Source organism: Schistocerca serialis, chromosome 9 (genome assembly GCF_023864345.2).
Source record: "Schistocerca serialis cubense isolate TAMUIC-IGC-003099 chromosome 9, iqSchSeri2.2, whole genome shotgun sequence".
NCBI classification, from domain to species: Eukaryota; Metazoa; Arthropoda; class Insecta; order Orthoptera; family Acrididae; genus Schistocerca; species Schistocerca serialis.
The window spans coordinates 436197076-436212966 of NC_064646.1; the positions used below are offsets into that span (position 1 = coordinate 436197076).

The following is a 15891-nucleotide window of genomic DNA, read 5'->3' on the forward strand; positions in this document are numbered from 1 at the left end:
AACTCATTATCATCCTCCTCAAATCGATTCTGGCCTATGACAGAGAGAGATATTCCACTGCAAGTGCCATTGTTCCAGAGAGACAATCAAGTATGAATGGATGCTGATGGTCTGCAATAATGTTCTCATAGTTCACAGCTGTCAAGTACCTTGGATTACTGCCACAGGTCTCACAGAAGCCCAGGTGAATGCTCCCCGTAGTGTACTAACGCACCCACCAGCCTCTTTCTGTGGCATGGTACGTGTTTTAAGCAGCTGTTCACCTAAGTGACACACCATCAAACTGTCAATAAATGTGATTCATCCACCCAGATGACAAATTTCTATTCATCTGGGGTCCTATCTCGATGATCCCATTATAATGTTTCTATGCTTCTGCAAATAAACTTGAACACTTAACTTTTGCCTCTGCTTTCCGCCGAAATGGCAGTGTAACTCTCCAGAAAATAAATAATACTTTCTTTATGGTGCTTGCCAGTATCCACATACAGCATAACAAGACAATTTTTGTGGTACACTAATTATTAAATATAGCTATGGAAACAATCAATTATTGATAATATTATTTAACTGGATAGATCAAAAACCTACTCACCAAGCGGCGGCAGAATGCCCACATAAAAGACTGTTGTGATTGGCAAGCTTTCAAAGCCAGTGGCTCCTTCTTCAGGCAGAGGTGTTGAAGGGGGAGGATGGAGGGTGAAGGAAAAGGACTGGAGAGGTCTAAGAAAAGGGGTAGATTTTGGGAAAGACTCATTATTAAATTTATTGTTATTAAAGACTGATTTTTAAATGATATAGACAACACATTGGAATTATTATGGGCAAGGCTTTATCATGGCATTCATGCACCAGCATAGAAAGTTTGTCGTATAAAGTAATTGTAGTGTCTGTGTGCATTTGTGATATAAAGTTTCAACAAATCTATTGTTCACATTACATAAAACTTTACGTGAAATATTAGTATTTTTTCAGTTTATTCTCAAATTTTAATCCCACACAATCTATATATAATAATTACTTTTTCTTTACATAAATTATTAACTTATATTTTTTGCATAAAGCACCTTCTTTCTATCCATGAACTTGCAAGCCTGTCCAGGATTCGTGTATGAACCATCACCATTCAGTATGCCACTTCTCCTCAGTTGTACTCAGCTCTTATGTATTTCTCTGAAAAATTATTTAGTCTCCATTCAGACAAACCACAGTCGCAGAAAAACATAAATAATATTAAACTATTGAAATGCATGACTAGACTTTACAGTTTCTAATATCACACAGTGAAAAGTTCACTCTCTCAGGTAATAGTAGTATTAAAGAGTAAAAGTATATGACTAAATCATTTATGTTTCACATAATACAACTTGTCTGTATACACAGAGTCTTTGTAATTAGTATATCTTGTTACAGCATTGGCAATGCATATAGTGTTTGTGCTGCCAAGATTTACAAGATACCCAAAATACTAATTAAATTTATTACCAAACGTAATGGATATGATTGTTTTGTCAATTCATGTGGTGGTTTTCACAGTATGACAGCATAAGTTTCAAAAGAAATATAAATTGTCTTCTTATTTGCCTCTCCAATTTTACTTTGGTTAGTCAATAACACTAGCTGGCAAATTGACTTGGAGCAATTATGTATACCTTCACAGATATACAGTTATTTGAATACATTGAATTTCATTGGCACATCAGTCTTATTTTGGATTGTCCCTTCCTGGTACAATCATCTCTTCATCTTTTGGTCAACATAGTGTACATAGGTGCTCCGGCATAAACTGTGGATTATAAATGGTAATCTTCTGTACATTGTGGCAGTTATTAGATAATTATGCATCTCAGATGATGATGATGATGATGATGATGATGACGATGACGATGACGGTGGTGGTGGTGGTGGTGGTGGTGGTGATAATAACAATAATAATAATTGACAGATAGTATAAATAGTTTCCACCAAATACAATTGTTTCAATGCATTGAAGTATGTGCACATAAGTACTGGGTGCTTCAAAATTAATATTGGGGTTCTAAGGCAGCATCATAATGAGTGATGTACAATCTGTCAAATGTGTCTGACAGAACAGATACCACTCACAAGGGGACCCTCCATGCTGTAAATCACAGATTTTGATGCGCTTCAAATATGTTGTAGAGGCACTTACCCTGAGTACCTGGCTATCTGGTTTTTTTGCGACGGGCGTTGGTTTTTGAGAAAATCGATCTTGGAGTTCATTGCGCACTGTGTATACCCGTAACATTACATATATTCCGAGCAAGTCAGCATAGTGCAGCGGTGAAGGATCACGGCTACCACGCTGGAGGTACCCCATGTTCGAATCCTGCTCGCAGGGTAGATTTTTGGCATATTTAATGGCGTTTGTGATTTGGCCTTTTGATTCTTTGTTCAACTCCTCTACTTGTGGATCTTCTTCTGGCTGCATTACTACAGAAACACTTGGTTCTTCCATTTCACAGAATGTTTCCAACACACAGCACTAGAGACGCTTTGAGAGCAACTGACGCTTGTAGTTAGATGCGAACATAAAGGAATGCAATTCGCATCCTCATTGGCCACAACTAGGAGCTAGGGTTCTCATGATGGCTAATGGTTTTCATGGGAGAGGGAATGATAATGGGCGGAGATCGATTTCAGGTAATACAAGAAGCGACTGTTGAACGAACATTTGGAACTCCAACTGCAAACTACAAACGGAATGAATATTTGAAAAAATGAATAACTGATTATATCTTTATAATTTCACACACCTTACACTGTTTGTTGATATTCTTTGAAATAAAATTGAAAAATTAGGACGATTTTTGGGAAAAAAAAGTACACGAGCAGGATTGGAACATGGTACCTCCAGCACGGTAGTCATGAACCTTTACTGCTGTGCTACACTGACTTGCTCAGAGCATATGTAATGTTACGGGTATACAATGCACCCAGTGAACTTCAAAATCTATTTTCTCAAAAATCAAGGCCCATCGCTAAAAAACCCTACAACATATTTGAAGCACCCCAAAATCTGTTGGAGGGTCCCCGTGTCAGATATATGCATAAATGTACACTATATAGCTACTATTCAGTTTTACAATTCACAAACCCATACACTTTTGCATTCCCATGGTAACATTATTAGCTTTTTTTTTGTTTAGGCAAAGAAACATTTACATTGCATATTACATTTGGAATAACCTGTTGTTCTATAGTTTAAGTTTATGAGTTACAGAGTATCATCATTTGAAAAATGTTTAACAGACATATTTGCTAATAGCTCACACTTGTTCAAATATATTCATTTTAGTTTAATTTTCTGATATTTTAATTTCTTTAAGTACTTTTACTTCTGTTTTTGCTAACACTGGTAAAATTTCCAACTACATTTCTGAGGTGTGTAACACTTTGTTGACAAACTGCTTCCACTAAAGTGAACTCTAACAAGTCAAAAGTTATGTTTTCAGTCTCTTCCAACTAAATGTAATTTTCTACAATACAAATATTTTCAAATTTATTTATTTAATCTGATTCTATCTTTACAGTCTTATTTTTGACTACAACATCCTATGCAACTAATTGTTTGTGATCCCAGTCTTATTTTCCAAGTCCTTTTTGTGATACTGCCAACTGGTAACTAAAGTTTGATATCTTGTATCTCAAATTGTTTGTTCATTATTCGTAATATGTTGTTTATCCCCCAGCGACTGTCTTAGTCCATTCAATAACAATTCTAAATTGTTACTTAGTGTACATTTTGATTGTTCTACACCCTTAATCACTTCACCTGTCATTCCCTCTATTTTTCCATGCAAGACTTTATTTTAATTACATAAATTATGTTTCATTTCAGTCGTTCATTTACCTTGATTCTTAAATTGTTCCTGTGTAAATGTTTGTAGCCATTTGTATAAATTATTGTATTTTCAGTTATTCACTTTAATTTGGTTCTTTTCCACCTGTATAGGCTGTATCCCCAGCCAGGGTAATAAGGTATTATTGTCCAAATCCTTCCATAAAATTTTCTTTTTGTTCTGCTTGCCAAAATAGGTTTAGGAAAAGGGGAAGTGTGTGGAAAAGTCACCCAGAACACAGGATTGTGGAAATACTTACCGTACAGGACTGCTGACAACAGTAACACATGAACAACTGACCAGCCTCTCCATTTCCTTCATGTTCATTCTCTGACGCAGGGCCGTAACTATCTGTCCCATGTCAAAGTTGCTTATGTCAGTGGATTTCCCCATTTGTGGCCCATATTACAAGAATGATTACATATTTATCTCTGCTCATTCTCTCTGGCAAGTCTCTCCTGGCCCAGGGTTCTGGGTGACTTTTCCAACTCTACCCCTTTTGCTAAACCTCTCCAGTTCCTTTCCCTTCACCCCTCTTTCTTCCCCTTCAACCCTTTTGCCAGAAGGACAAGCCACTGATTCAGAAAGCTTGCATAAGTAAAACCTTTTTTTATGTGTGTGTTCTCCTGCCGCCACTTGGTGAGTAGACTTTTTTATCTATCCGTTTACATTAGAACTTTTGTATCTGCTTTCCATGAAAAGATGGCATAACTCTCCAGCAAATAAATAATCCTTCCTTTATGAAACATTCTTGGTAACCACATACAGCTATGAAGACAGTTTCTGTAGTACACTAATTTCTAAATGTTGTAGCCAACACATTGGAATTAATCTTTTATATATTTATTTCTACAAATACCACTCAGACTTCTCATCATAAAGTCTCATACTGGAGTGATGTAATACCAATCAGAAAGCTGATCTGAACTGCACTTGCCATTTGTCTACTGATTGTGGTGCTTATATAACATACAACAGTGACACAACCTTTTTATGTATTTTTTCTACTGTACATAATTAAACTTACAATTGGCATTTATGTGCTTTCATGACACTAATTATGGTGTTTTGCTTGACAAATGATGACAACAAATTTTATATATTTAGTATGCTGAAATAAATCAGTTTTTGTATCAAAATTTCATGAAATATTCACTGATAACAATAGTACGACCACATCCCTTAATTACTTTGTAGTTACGCCATGATGTTTGATGCTTGACATGATTTCAGTCTCTTTACGTTGAGTTCCGTCATTATTACTGCAGCCTTTTTGTGTCTTGTTCTTACAAATAATGTTCTCCTTGTATGTTTACATTTGATGTAACATGTTCTGGGTTTGCAATATATGAATTGATTGGATTTGTGTATTATGCAACTTATTAATTAGTTTTCATAGATGTAGTAAGTGTCAGACAATACAGTTGAATGTTCTGGATGTATATGACTTTGCGTAAAGATAACGTAATAGAATCCCAAAATATATGGTATCGTTCTCTTTGTTTCATACTGCCCTATTCTGCTGCATTACACTGAGCCTACTGCAGCCATAATTGACTATAGGGAACATGTGGGGAGTTGGAGCCTTATGTTTAACAATGTTCATTGAATGGTGTGCTCCAAAACACTTGGTCCTGCATCAGCATTGTACTCTGTCATCAGATCTGATTCAGATAGCCACCTGTCCCACTTTACAGAGCAGGCAAGCCACAACTCTGCATTGTGCAGTGAGACATTGATATCCAACACCATGTCACCTACTCATGGTTTCACCATTCTTCAACCATTTTCTATTGATGCTGACAACAGCACCACGAGAACAGCTGATCAGCTTCCCTGTTTCTGAGGTGCTCATTCTCTGGCACATGGCCATAACAGTCTGTCCCACATCAAAGTTGCTTATGTCAGTGGATTTCTCCATTTGTAGCCTATAACACTAGAATGATTCCCCATTCATCTCTGCGTATGTATTTTCCTTAACTTCACATCCATAATGCTATTAGCTGAAATTCTGTCTCGTGGGTGACAGTGGCCATAATGGCTCATCAGTATATGAATAATACAGATTAGATTACGGATATTATTCATTCTGTAGTCTCAGGCTGAGGACTTCCTCGAAGATATGTAACATGTCAGAAAAACAAAAATACACTCCTGGAAATTGAAATAAGAACACCGTGAATTCATTGTCCCAGGAAGGGGAAACTTTATTGACACATTCCTGGGGTCAGATACATCACATGATCACACTGACAGAACCACAGGCACATAGACACAGGCAACAGAGCATGCACAATGTCGGCACTAGTACAGTGTATATCCACCTTTCGCAGCAATGCAGGCTGCTATTCTCCCATGGAGACGATCGTAGAGATGCTGGATGTAGTCCTGTGGAACGGCTTGCCATGCCATTTCCACCTGGCGCCTCAGTTGGACCAGCGTTCGTGCTGGACGTGCAGACCGCGTGAGACGACGCTTCATCCAGTCCCAAACATGCTCAATGGGGGACAGATCCGGAGATCTTGCTGGCCAGGGTAGTTGACTTACACCTTCTAGAGCACGTTGGGTGGCACGGGATACATGCGGACGTGCATTGTCCTGTTGGAACAGCAAGTTCCCTTGCCGGTCTAGGAATGGTAGAACGATGGGTTCGATGACGGTTTGGATGTACCGTGCACTATTCAGTGTCCCCTCGACGATCACCAGTGGTGTACGGCCAGTGTAGGAGATCGCTCCCCACACCATGATGCCGGGTGTTGGCCCTGTGTGCCTCGGTCGTATGCAGTCCTGATTGTGGCGCTCACCTGCACGGCGCCAAACACGCATACGACCATCATTGGCACCAAGGCAGAAGCGACTCTCATCGCTGAAGACGACACGTCTCCATTCATCCCTCCATTCACGCCTGTCGCGACACCACTGGAGGCGGGCTGCACGATGTTGGGGCGTGAGCGGAAGACGGCCTAACGGTGTGCGGGACCGTAGCCCAGCTTCATGGAGACGGTTGCGAATGGTCCTCGCCGATACCCCAGGAGCAACAGTGTCCCTAATTTGCTGGGAAGTGGCGGTGCGGTCCCCTACGGCACTGCGTAGGATCCTACGGTCTTGGCGTGCATCCGTGCATCGCTGCGGTCCGGTCCCAGGTCGACGGGCACGTGCACCTTCCGCCGACCACTGGCGACAACATCGATGTACTGTGGAGACCTCACGCCCCACGTGTTGAGCAATTCGGCGGTACGTCCACCCGGCCTCCCGCATGCCCACTATACGCCCTCGCTCAAAGTCCGTCAACTGCACATACGGTTCACGTCCACGCTGTCGCGGCATGCTAACAGTGTTAAAGACTGCGATGGAGCTCCGTATGCCACGGCAAACTGGCTGACACTGACGGCGGCGGTGCACAAATGCTGCGCAGCTAGCGCCATTCGACGGCCAACACCGCGGTTCCTGGTGTGTCCGCTGTGCCGTGCGTGTGATCATTGCTTGTACAGCCCTCTCGCAGTGTCCGGAGCAAGTATGGTGGGTCTGACACACCGGTGTCAATGTGTTCTTTTTTCCATTTCCAGGAGTTTACATAATCAAGATTCATGTACAAGCAGTTGATATACTAATGTTCCTTCCACATAAACTAAGTGATATGGTATTCAAAGGCATTGCCGGAGTGGAGATATTTATACATTTTTCATTTGCAAAAGAAAAAGTTAATCACAAACAAGAAACATGGAATGAAAGAGTGAGAATAGCACTATTACAATGTAATTTTTAACAAAAAGAAAGGGATTGGGAAAAATGAACCAGAACTACTAGAAATGAAGCCAAGAGAAGAGATCTGGAACAAATATACTGAAATAAGGAATAAGAAGTTTAAAGAACTGTTACAAAAGAGAAGGCCAAGACATGGAAGATATTAATGCAGGAACTGGAGGTGGATAGCAGATGCAATGAGAAACTTCTCTACAGTATTATCAGAGGTAAAAAGGGAACCGGTGAATACTGTAAAGGCACTTGAAGAAGAAAATGTGAATCTAGTAAGAAAAGAAAATAACTTCAGAGAATACCTGTCAGGACAATTTTGACCAACTGCTTAATAGATCAGTTGAAGAACATAACACAGAACCAAATACTCACACCAACAGTGAAGAAACTCCCATTGGGCAGAAAAAGGCAGCCTTACAATCTACACCTAAAGGAAAATATGCGGGAGCAGGTGAAGAGAATGTGGATATGATAAAGGCAGCAGGCATGCAGGGCCTACAATAAATGTACAGAACACACAGTGCAGAGTGGAAAGACAACAAGATGCCAGCAGATTGGATTAAGGGGGTCAGTAATACCTCTGTTTATGAAAGGCAGTAGATTGAAGCCCATTAATTAAAGAGGAATAAACATGCTTTTGCATGGGTTGCAATTTTAGAGAAGATCATAGAGTGAAGATCGACAAAAATCATAGAACCGCAGCTGGAAGCGGAGCAGTGTGGCTTCAGAAGCAATAGATCAACAATGGATCTAATTTTCAGTATCCACATACTCTTGGAAAAATACTGGGAGAAAGGCAAGAGCCTGTTAATTGTGCTTGTAGATGTAAAAAAAGGTATATGATAGTGTTGCAAGAGAGGAGATCTGGGAGTGCTTGAGGAAAGGAATGTGCTTGAAGAACTAGTAGGAAAAATCCAGATGCTGTACAAGGACTGTACCAGTTGTATACAAGTTTGGGGGAGGGTGGAAGGACAATTTGGCCACCTGGTCAAATCACGCAGTATCCACATTTGTGGGACATTTGAATGTGACAGTTGTATGATGTTGCATTGCATGATAACACAAGGAAGGATAAACATATTGCACATCAAGCACACCATTCCCTATTAGATCTGCACCAGTTCTTTGAGAAAAAATAGTGAAATCTCTCAACATTCTGTATCATGCTGAACCATTGGTCAGAGATTAGCAGCAGCTGGAGTAGGCAGTTATTGTCCTCTACATGGGCTGCTGTTAACACCACAATACAAACAGCTTCGTTTGGAATGGTGCTGTGATTGGGAAGCATGATCTCTTCCTTCCCAACTCCCCCCTCCAGATGACCATTATTGGTGGGAGTGGCAGTAACTTGGCGAGAGGTCCCGTTTTCCAATATTTTGTTGAGGAACAACAAAGTTATTTCTGGCATCATGATACGAGGACCTTTCTTTGTGATTTACATTTGAGGATGTTGTGATTTATACTGTAAAATGCCTGTGGCATATTACAGCATCTACCAGTAGCTTGTAATCCATTGTCTAATCAATACATTCTCTCTATATGTGTAAATATCCTCTTCAGTATCAGAACCCTAGAGGAAGCCAAACTATGATTTGGGCAGTATGTTATTTGTAGTCATAAGGCAGTACAGGTGGCCATTACTACCTTCAGGAGGCAAATTCCAGTACCACTGAGATCCCTGGCTTTCAAAACTGTCAGTTCATCTCTCATGGGGAAAGGGTGGATAGTCTGGAAAGGAGGGACAGGTTACTTGGACCCCATGTTGAGGGCAGTTATCTTAAGAGAATATCCTATTAATAATCTGTGTTTTTTTTTTTTCTTCAAGATTTCATCACATTTCTGCACTTTATTATCTATTTTCAGTAAGCTCTAAATTCATTGAAGCAGCTTTGTTTTTTGCTTCATGCCAAGTGAGATGGCACATTTGTTCAGACACTGTACTCACTTTTGAGAGGACAGCAGTTCAAATCTCTGTCTGGCCATGCAGATTTAGGCTTTTGTGGTTTCCCTAAATCATTTAAGGCAATTGCCACAATGGTATTTCTGAAAAGCACAGCGTCAATTTCCTTCCCCCGTCAGGGCACTGCTTCCAATGACCTCATCATTCACCGGACATTAAACATTAATCTTACCTTCTTCTTTTGTTTCCTTTGTGGCAGTAGCATAGTGTCTGATTTCATCTTCCACAAAAGTGCATAAAGAAAAAACCAGTAGGAAAGTCTTTTCATAAAATATCTATCATCATTACTTTTTTAGAATGGATGTTTCTTTTCAGTAGAAATTTGATAACCCAACTTAGAGGCTCTTTACCACTTCATATTCAGGTTCACTTGTGTAACAGTACAGAAGGATGTACAGAAATTTTTAATGATGTTAGAAGTCCCTCAATATCACTAACATGTACTGTGGTATGGGGGTTAAATTAGAGCAGTTCTCCTGGGCCTTCCTTTTTAAAGGAACATTTGAAAACAGAATTAAGCATTTCAGCCTTTTCTTTGCTACTCTTAATTTCAGTTCCAGTCTCATTCACGAGTGACTGAGCACTAACAGCCTTTACATATAACCAGAATTTCTTTTTATTTGACTCTGCCATCTACTGATGAACTGAGAAGGGGTATCCACTAAGGATACAAGTTAAACAGCATTCTCAGCCATAGTTTGAGGGTACTGAAGTTGTGCAATATTGTAAAAATGTGGCAGCAAACAATAAGCAACAGTTCATTCCACATGCATGTGGACATATCAGTGAGCCTAAGAGAATTGCCCAGCACAGACAGGTTAACACCCATGAATCTGTGGACATATCAGTGAGCCTAAGAGAATTGCCCAGCACAGACAGGTTAACACCCATGAATCTGAGAGAACTATCTGGCCATAACAAGTTAACACATATGGGGAAATGAGTTATTTCTCCTTTGTCTGTTTACTGTTGCTAGTAAATGAGCAGAAGAATGAATGAAGTGCTGAGACAAACTGAACAAGTGTGGTGTAATGAAAGTTATCACCTTTGTTGGAACTAAATTGCAATTTACAGCTGTTTCACAGCCTAAGTTCACATTTATTTCCATGAGGTACAAATAGGCTGAAGATTTTAGGTTCAAATTGTAAAAACTTGTAATATTTTTCTCATTCCCTCTTCTCTCATCTCCAGATAAATAGATGTTGGTTCTAAGAGCTTGATAATCTTTCTGTTTTATTATGTAATTCATCTTTAGCTGCATTTCAAGTTCACAAATAGATCTCGTCGATGGCTTTATGTAGATGCTTTGTTAGGTAATGGTTATACTTCATTTTGTAGACATTTTTCCTCCTCATGTTTTTCCCCTTCTTACTTGTTCTTTAGTAGTTATTTTGATTGTATATGAAATATTTGTATGAGTAATAAATCTGGAAATGAACTGGATTTTCCATTGTTTGGAAATGAATTGTGTTATAAATATTATGATTTCAGGCCATACCATGAAGCAATTATATCTTTGGTGTCACTGATGCTAGATACAGGGTTACCTTGCTTCCGAGGACAGACGATTAAACTCCTTCGAGCACGTTTCAACCCTGGTGTGACGGACAAGGAAGCAGCAGCAGCAATGTTAGGGATTATACGAAATTCTTTCCTCAATTTCCGTACCAGGACATACGACATGATACAGTATTACCAAAACCAGATACCATACTAAATAATGCCACTGTAATTGTTGGTATACATCATATTATCATCTTCTTGCTCTGTAAATTGTGTAATTTATTGTTAATGTAATTCTCTTTTGTTCAACTGTGCAATATAGTCTTTGTAAATATATTATGCGGTTTGACTGCATAAAATATTGTTACGTCTATTGGTTGCACTTGCAGGTCAGAGTCAATCATGACAATTTGTAAAGTATTTGTAAATATGAAAAAGATGCAATGCAATAATTGTACTTAATTATTTTATGTAAATAATTTCAATATGTATTGTTCACAATGCAGAAAAATGAGCGGTGAACGATATCATAAATGCATAAGTTTCATTCAATTCACCATGACTTTTTCATTTTTTGCGTGATGTGTCGTACTTTGTACTGTTTGTCATTGTCCTATTACAATCAGGCAGAAACTGCTGATATTTGTTTACATACACTAGTTAGACTGTTGTTTTTATATTAAGAAATAAGTGTCATCATAGTCGTGAATTAATTTTCTGTCCCATAATAAATAAATAAAAAAATTATATTAAACAAACAAGAGTTCTCGAATGGCATCAAAAACAATGCATACCCTCTTTCCATTTTATGACAAATGTTTGTTTCTAAATATCACTTCTGTTTCATCTGATAATATCTCTCATTTTGAAATAATTGTTATTCTTGTTACTGTCGAACTGATGTGCACATCCTGCCATTATTTAATCAGTCATTACTATAAAATATGCAGGCTGAAACTTGTTATGAATGAGGATGGTAGTGAAGACACTCATAAAAAGAGAAAAAGCATTGTAATTTACATGTCATTATATGTTCTGTGTTTTTTAATGTTGGAACAAGGAATATTAAGAGTAATGTTAAACCAATGGTAATTATCTAGTGGTGTTGTTAAATTATTTAGTAAGCTCTAAAAGTCATCTGAAATGAATAAGAGTGTAGTAACATCAACTATTAAAACTGTTTATTGTAATGTTTTATCAAAATTGTCAGTTTTACATTCCACTGTTTTGTATTATATTTCATTCCAGTACAACAATACAAATTATTTTCAATTAAACCGCAGTTTTATCTCTTTACAGTTCCTTTAATACTAACAGAACTTATTTTGTGTGAGATTCAGTAAGAGAATCAATCAAGATAAAAATTAGTAGTGACTATGGGCTACTTAGCAATAAAGAATTTATAATGGTAAGGAAATAATGTGTAATAATTGCCACATATCTAGCATTTGGTAAGCAAGACTTGTCCCTAACATTCACATTCCTGATCTTGGGATTAATCATAGCTGCCATTTCTGTATACTGTAAACTCCAGATAAGACTCAGTGACCATTGTTAGATGTGATGGCGATACATTATGTACTGCAGTGAGAGGGAATCTGCATGTGATCTTCTAGATCATGAGGAATGTAGAAAGCCATATATAGTGCCAGCCATTCAAAGTGAAATGCTAGGAAGGATAGGAAGTAACAAAATTTGACTGATTGTGCGTATAGAATCCAATAGGAAGAAGACAAGATTAAATTTATTATTTGTGGATACACTGGATGAGAAATTCAGTACAGATAGCTGACACCTCTGGCAGCAGCAAAGCTGCAACCTGGCTGTGCATCAACTCAAACTGAGCTCGAATGACAGGTTTGGATATTTCATGCCATGCTACTACATTTCTATGCCACAATTCATCAGTCATAGTTACTGTCAAATTGTGGTGTGCCACTCACTCAGCAATAAATGACCAGAAGTTTTCAGCATCTGAGACATCTGGAAAATGTGCTGGCCAGGGTAACATTTGAGCACCACCAGTATTAAGTTAGATCAAGATAACATAGTTAACATGCAGTCTTGCATAATCTTGTGGGAAAAAGATGTCTTTGAGAACCCAAGGATATGGCAAGACCACAAGCCATAATGTGTCAGAAATTCAGCACCTGTTGTCCAGCTTACCTGGTATGCAAAACAGAAGTCTTGTATACCCAATGGCATTTCATTCCGTTACAGCGTGCGCTGGGCCCATATGACAGTACAAAGTAGGCTAATTTTTCTGTCCATTGATTCTGTAATCACTTAGAAAATGTTGTCTATCTTCAGATAATACGTCGTAATGGTGCTATTAGTTCACTGTCATATACTAGGTAGACTAGTCCATAGTGATCAGCAGACAGAATAATAAGTCTACTTTGTATAAATAAAATTCATGAACAATCCCTTGTGACAAATATGGCCAGTTTCTGTGTGACAATCTTGAACACAATCTGGCAGTGTTCAACCTTCGTGATGCTGTAAACAGAACTCAGATTTGAATGAAAAGACAATGTCGTGCCACTCTAGCCTACAGTGTTGTAGTTGGTTACATCAAAGGAAGCTGCAACAGTGGGTCATGCTGCTGACAATCTGTGGTGCTTTATATGTCTTCGCACTTTCTGTGTGGATAATTTTCTTGCTGCAGACAATCCAGTTCCATAACTCAAAGTATCTGACATAGCTGTGCAATACTGCACTGCCAAGAATGCTAAATGCCTGCCCTCTTTGATGCTAGTCAGGTGGGGCTGTTGAGATCCTCTGTGACACTGAATATGGGCCTCCTGAACACAGTGGTTCCATAGTCACATGACAGTTGTTAGACGCCGAACAATATGAGTAGCAGTGTTGTGTAACAGTAAACTGCAGTATCAACAGGCATGAATCTGCTCCTGTTAAATACATATAACAGTAAACTGCAATATCAATAGACATGAATCTGCTCTTGTTAAAAACCAACAGATGGCAGTAGATGTTTCTCCTTCTTGCAAGAAGCACAGCGTGATCTTCCCACAAACTGCCAACATTCAAATGAAATTTCTAAATGAGAAACCCACTGTGTAATCTTCCCTTGTATCTACATGTATATTCTGCAACTCTCTAACCCTCTGTGCAGTGTATGTTAGACTGTGCACCATACCAATAGTATCTGTTTTCTTTGCTATTCAGTTTCCATTGAGTGGGCGAAAAATGATTGACTGCGCATCACTGAATATGCTCTAACTCTCTTATCGTATTCTCTTGATCGCTACATGAGGTACACAAGGGTGGCAACATAATGGTCATGTTTTTTTTATTTTTTGTTTTATTTTTTTTATTTTAATTACTCAACATTGTTTTGCAAGAACTGTGTGGTCTTTCTCCCAAGGATTCCCATTCAAGCACTTGAGCATTTCTGTTACACTTCCGTACAGGCTAAACTGAACTGTTATGATGCAGAATGTAATGGCTTTACTCCTACTTTGTGCAGTTACAATAAATTGTTGATCATTTGCATACCTGAGCACGTATGTATTACAATTTGACATTTGTTGCAAGCTGCCTTCATCTTCTTTCTTCTTCTTCTTCTTCTTCTTCTTCTTCTTCTTTTCGTGAAACATTTCTGCATATGCACATCACTCACAGAGCCTCTGCCAAGCTTCTATTTTCTCCCACATTTATTCCCTCTGTAGTCCTCTTCAGTTTGCATCAGCCTTCACCTGATCTCTCCATCATGTTCATGGCTGTCCAGTCAGTCTTCTTCCAAAATTGGCTGATAATATGAGGCATATAATGATCTTTACTTTGGCAGGTTTCTTCCCATTTCTAATTGTGTCCGATATACAATAATAAAATTTTGAACAATTTTTTGCCTTTCTTGGTTAACTTCCTCCCAAGAAATCTGAAAGCATCTACTTATTTAATATATTTTCCATTACAACATTCATCCTTCATTTTTTTCATTTTTCCTGCCAATCTTCATTACCCTGCTTTTTGTTAAACTTATTTCCATGCCCACTCCTTGAGTTTCTCCCTGTCAGGTATTTAGTTGTTCTACCAATTTTCTTCTTGTTTTCTTTCCTAATCATCACATTGTCTGCATATGTTATTCAGTTTATTCACCATTGACCACTTGCAGCAGAATAGGTCTGAACATTAAATATACAATTAATAATAACTTTACAGTAAAGTTTTTACAATTCCTTTTCTTATAGGAATATTCTTATGTACTAATGTCAATGATTATTTCAAAATATTCTGTTACCTTATAAAATGGGTGTTTGAGTAACCAGTCATAAATCTTACATTTGAAAATATCACTGGTCAGTGACCGAGCAGATGCTGGAAGTTATTGAAGAGTTTTAAACTCATTATTTTGTGTGAGTTTGCAGTCTTTGTGGGTCTGTGTCTTGGTATGTCGAAGTCCAGTTTGCCTCTGGTGTTGTGGGGATGTATGTTCTCTCTGGTCTCGAACTCATTTGAGTTGCTTTTGACATAAAGCAGTGCTGTGTAGATGTATAGATTCACAACAGTTAATATCATGTGCTTAACTTTGCTCATTATTCTGATTACTTTTTTTTCAATTTTCAGAATTTCACTGACAAAGCAAGAATGTGCCGTAGGAAATGTGTGATTGAAAGAGGCCAAAATATACCACCTTTAGATACTCATCAGTGACTACGTCTGTCATTCTCCAGATGAGATAACACACTCTTGCTGTTCTCTTGCAGATATGGCTAATGTGTTCCTCCCAGTTTAATTTTGAATCAATGTGGATTCCTAACAATTTTATTGATTTGCTTTCAACAG

The 15891-nt window shown here is 38.4% G+C and overlaps 1 protein-coding gene across 2 annotated transcripts in view; it reads left to right on the forward strand.

The window, feature by feature from the left end:
- The window catches only part of LOC126419896 (phosphatidylinositol 4-kinase alpha), a 205677-nt gene extending 193355 nt beyond the window's left edge, over positions 1-12322 (forward strand). For both annotated transcript variants that reach the window (XM_050087159.1, XM_050087160.1), the window contains one exon: positions 11071-12322. In XM_050087159.1, coding sequence (XP_049943116.1) covers positions 11071-11296 — 226 coding nt within the window. In that variant the 3' untranslated portion in view covers positions 11297-12322. The remainder of the gene's footprint in view (positions 1-11070) is intronic.
- Positions 12323-15891: the final 3569 nt, after the last annotated feature.